At 33.5% G+C, this 4,693-nt stretch overlaps 1 protein-coding gene across 1 annotated transcript; it reads right to left on the bottom strand.

The window, feature by feature from the left end:
• On the bottom strand, window positions 1–3,974 carry LOC21389860 (glucan endo-1,3-beta-glucosidase 11). Its single transcript, XM_024165096.1, has 3 exons — window positions 3,356–3,974; window positions 1,312–2,351; window positions 1–296 (listed from the first exon to the last, which is right to left on the bottom strand). The coding sequence occupies exons 1-3, from the start codon at window positions 3,417–3,419 to the stop codon at window positions 201–203; spliced, it is 1,200 nt and encodes a 399-aa protein (XP_024020864.1). The 5' UTR covers window positions 3,420–3,974; the 3' UTR covers window positions 1–200.
• Window positions 3,975–4,693: the final 719 nt, after the last annotated feature.

Genomic DNA, 4,693 nt, shown 5'->3' with positions numbered 1-4,693 from the left:
CTGAGATGAATAAAACTATTCAGTAATTTCTCATATATTTCGAGTAATACAATAATTATTGTTCTTTTGGTACTATTAATATTGAAGAAGACATGAAATAGTGCCAATCTCAAGCCCTTTGACTAGAGTATGATCTTTTGGCATCCAATATAAGAGATTTGAGTCTCTGCGCAGGCATTAATTGTTTTTGCTTAATGCTTTTATCTTAATAGCAAAAGAAGTGCTAAAGAAGATATTAATGGTAATAAAAAGGAGTGCCATTGAGACCATCTTCGAGCTCGAATATCCTGTTTAAACTGAACAAGAAAAGAACAACTCCTAATTAGCTTATGAAGCACTTGAAATCACAATGATTATCTCATTCGTAAATAAAATATCATACAGAAATCACTATAAGCAACAAAATTATTTATTAGGTTCGATCATCAAGATGCAAAGATTACTTTGCTTCATTTTCCTTAATTTCAATCTTGAAAATACATAGGTTTTAGCATATCGAGTTAAGTTATTCAAAGGTTAAGTGATATATATGGCAACACAGATTTCATAGTTCTCTTCATTGCCTGTTAATAATTATCCCCAATGTCAAGGATTGGCACATAGTCCATTGAACAGAAACATAATCAAATCAGTAATTGAAGACCTAGTTGGTCAAGGGTAGCTGCAGAAAACTGAAGTTGAAGTGTCAAAAACTACTAAAAAATTTTCCAAGGAAATCAATTTATTATCTTTTAATTGGTAGTCGCAACATTTTAATGTTGATTGGCGCGACAGGTTTCTAGACACTTGCCAATAAAAGAATATAATTTATATACTACATCAGTTGAAATTAAAAAAGTTGGGATCCCAAGCAGTATTCTACGAAAATTATGTTTTACAAGATCCCCATATAGTGTAAAGACGTTACGGTACTAAACAAGACTGGGATAAGATTGAGATCCCAAGTACTATATGAAAATTAAGTTTTACAAGATCATCATATGGTAAAGACAGTACTAAAGAAGACTTGAATTATATACATCATATATCACATAGCTAGCAACTAGAGCCCCTCCTATCGTCTTATTGGTTGATATCAATCTTGGAAATTGATATTTCCTGGATTGTTAAGCAATTAATCAAAGAAAAGAGACAACAGAAAACAAAAGGAAAATAAACTTGTGCGCCTGATTTTGTGTGTTTGTAGGCTCACCATCTTTATGAACCTATTGATGGTGCTTCTTTATGGTGTTCCTAATCATAAGTGATAAAATTACAATACAAAAGGCGATTTAAATTATTCATTGTTTTACAGGAGATGAGACTTTATACCTTCAGAGAAAAACGCAATGAATCTGCAGATGAAGAGTCAAGTCCATGAAATCCAATATCATACGAAATGGTGCCATCTGCCTTGAATATCCCGTAATTTCTCTCAGACGTTGGCCCCGGTTTCAAGTTCTCATTAAACACTGCAAAAATATATGCCTTCACAACATTCTTCGGCCGAAGAGGGGTCCCTTTCTTCTTGGCAAGCCTTTTCCGCAAATTATAGTTGTAAGTTCTCGCGTTATTTGCAGTGGCAGAAGATTCATTCTCATCGCCATGTGAAGCCCATCCCGTCTCTGTAACTATAACTTCCATCTTTTTAAATCCCGCATTTTCTAAAGCTGCATAGGCAGCATCAATCTGAGCATCAAGCATATTATCATAATGAAGATCAGTCTTCTCATCATAAATCCCCTGCGTCGACTGGAAAAGGGCATAATTGATATCTATATTCTCTGGATCGCCCATATAGGCAATGAACGGATACGCATTTAAACAGAAAGGGGATCCTATCTCGGAAAAGAACTCCAAAAGAGGTTTCATGTATTGAACAACACCATCTTTGAATGTACACGAAGAGGGGGGATAGGAATTAGCGAATACAGCCTGTGAATGTGCAGTGGTGATCTGTACTACATTGGCTAAATGAAGCCTTTTTACTGCCTTATGAATATTTTTTACTGCACCTAAAAGAGCTCCCCATAATTCATAGTCACCCCCACCTAAGACTTCATTGCCGATGGCAATTCCAACAATGTGTGTTTCCGGAAGGTATGACTGCACATTTTCTCTAACCCAAGTCAACGCGTGATCCTCGTTGGCACTCATGTCTTTGAGGTATTGATTCGGAAGTCCAATAACTAATTCAAGTCCAGTCCCACTAAAAGCCTTGAGAACACTGTGATCGGCGTCGTATATCCTGACATTCTTTATTTTTGCTGCTCTCAGAAGAGTAACAACTTCATCGGGTGAAGGGATGTTATCTGCAATTCTTCCATAATTTATTCCATAAGTTCCAGTGAATGCTTGCACTGTCTGAGATGCTGGAAAGATAACAGAAAACTGCAACATTAGCTATGTTGTCTTTCAACAGAAATAAACTTAGAACCTTATTTACTTATACTTTCTATTAAGTCTCTTCTAAATGACATAATCTGAGGAAAGATAATGCTTTTGATAAAACACCAATACGTTATATCATTTCTCTCCAAAGATTCATAAATATATTAAAAAGTCCTAAATAGCCATGAAAAAAAATTACATCAATTGGCAGTGCACAAGACATAGCAGAAAACAAATACTAAATAATTGGCTAAATTCATCTGAATAGAACAAACTGCATACTTGCCCATCAATTCCCCAAGTCAATATATAAAGCTCATCGAGTGAAAGCTATGGAAGATATCATAGTCGCCATTTATATAAAGTTTCAAAGAAAGTTTTATTTCAGTTAAGTCATCCTCAAAGATACATTAAAAGGGAAGTCACAAAATAAATATTATCTGTACATACATCAAGAACTTAATAAAAATAACATATACACGCATATAAATATTTATATGGCCAATTTGAAAATTTCAAACCAAACGAAACTTCGTATGAAAGCAATACAAGAACTGTTGAGAATAAAAAAGAAAAGGGCAATTCCAGGAGACCCATAAAGGAAAGAGAGGTAGGAGAAAAACAAAACACAGTCCGGATTAGTCAAAATCTCTTTTCAAGAGCAAAAAGAAAATTCAATTCAAGAAATTGGCAATTCCCATTGAAAAACACAAAGACAAAAGGACCAAATTGAGAAAACAAACAAATTTTGCCAGCAGAAGCAACCAATACAAATTAAAACCATGATCAACACCATAGCAACTTCGAAAGCCAAAAACCCAGACAAGAAACTCAAAAATCAATCGGAATCCAAAACCAACTTTACTAAATTCTACAGATAATTTCAAGAACTCAAAAAAGAAAGAAACCCCATCAAATGAAATCAATCAAATAGATTGACAAACACAAAGAAAAAGCAAAAGCAAAAGAAGAGAAGAGAAAGTACCAATTGGAGAGAAGAAGACCAAGAAGACTTGAGCAATCTGAGCAAAGACCCGCAAACAGTTCATGACCTCTGAGTAGAGAAAACCAGTCAAGCACTAAAGGATTCGGTTTTTTGGTAAAGATCGCAATATGGGTTGGTGAGGTGGACCAAGCAAAGGGCAAAAACGACAATAAAACCGAAACCTTTTTTCTTCAATGCACTGCTTCTTCTTCCTCAGACATTCCATAACACACCAAATATACCAAGCACCCTTTAGTCTTCAATCTTGAATTCAAGCCTCTGCTCTCCATTTCATTTCCATACATATACATATATATACATATATACACATTTATATGCCCAAATGCTTATTAAATTTCATACTTCTTTCTCTTCCAAAAAAGGGGAAGTTTTCTTTTTTTTTTTTTTCTCCTTCAACTTGTGCAAACAAAGACTTTCGTTTGGCGGTCGTTTTCGATGGCGTTTTTTGGGCTTCCGATTGAATATTTGATTGGTATTTATTTTTATTTTTATTTATTTATATACTTTTGGTGTCAGTTACGAACTCTAACGCTTGTGCCTTGCGCCTGTTGGTGTACGTTTTCTTGTTTACACCGCCTCTTTTTTATATGGGTCTTTGTGGGTGAGTTTACTTCGCTGCTTTGTGTTTTGCTTTATTTATTTATATATTTCTTTACTGATTGTTATTATTATTTTTATTTTTATATTTGCGGTTTGAAACTTTGAATACTTTGACTAGCGTCTTTCCAACTGCAATTTAGTGCAATCCCCACTCGCAAGTGGCTTGCTTTTTATAAACTCCACAACACTTTTGACCTAGGACTTGAAAGAGAGAATTAAAAAAAAAAAAAAAGAAAAAGAGATTTCTATTATAGGGCTTGATGATACACACTATTAATAGGATTATGTTTTCCAACAGTATTAGAAATTATTTATGATGTTTTTTTTAATTTTAATATAATTTTAACTAGATTCAACGATAAGAAATATACATTATTGATATAAGATCCTAATACAGAAAAAAAGGATTATTATCACTTATGTCCTTGAACTATAAGATCAATCTCAGTTTGTCTCCTGAATTTTAAAAATTCTCACGTTATCCTATAAATTTTAAATTATTTCCACTTAACCCTTTATGTTATAATTCTGTTAAAAATAGATTAAAAAAATAGAATAATGCAGTCATGCGATGTTTCTGTTTAGATTTTTGTTAAAAAGAAACAAATAAAGATCACATGACCACACTTAATATTCTCTTTTTTCATATGATTTTAACAGAAATTACAACAAAGGGGTTAATTGAAAACAATTTAAAGTTCGTGGGACAAAGTGAGT

The sequence above is a fragment of the Morus notabilis genome, unplaced genomic scaffold (assembly GCF_000414095.1).
Source record: "Morus notabilis unplaced genomic scaffold, ASM41409v2 Scaffold979, whole genome shotgun sequence".
Classification (NCBI taxonomy): Eukaryota; Viridiplantae; Streptophyta; class Magnoliopsida; order Rosales; family Moraceae; genus Morus; species Morus notabilis.
The sequence above is the reverse complement of the archived record's forward strand: the minus strand, read 5'-3'. Positions and strand labels throughout refer to the sequence as shown.

Excerpts from the sequence above, each read along its gene's own strand:
- LOC21389860 (XM_024165096.1), bottom strand. The coding sequence starts at position 3,419 with ATGAACTGTTTGCGGGTCTTTGCTCAGATTGCTCAAGTCTTCTTGGTC. Across the intron at positions 2,352-3,355 it reads GGTCTTCTTCTCTCCAATTG|CATCTCAGACAGTGCAAGCA; the intron begins GTACTTTCTCTT and ends TTATCTTTCCAG. Across the intron at positions 297-1,311 it reads CATTGCGTTTTTCTCTGAAG|TTTAAACAGGATATTCGAGC; the intron begins GTATAAAGTCTC and ends TTTCTTGTTCAG.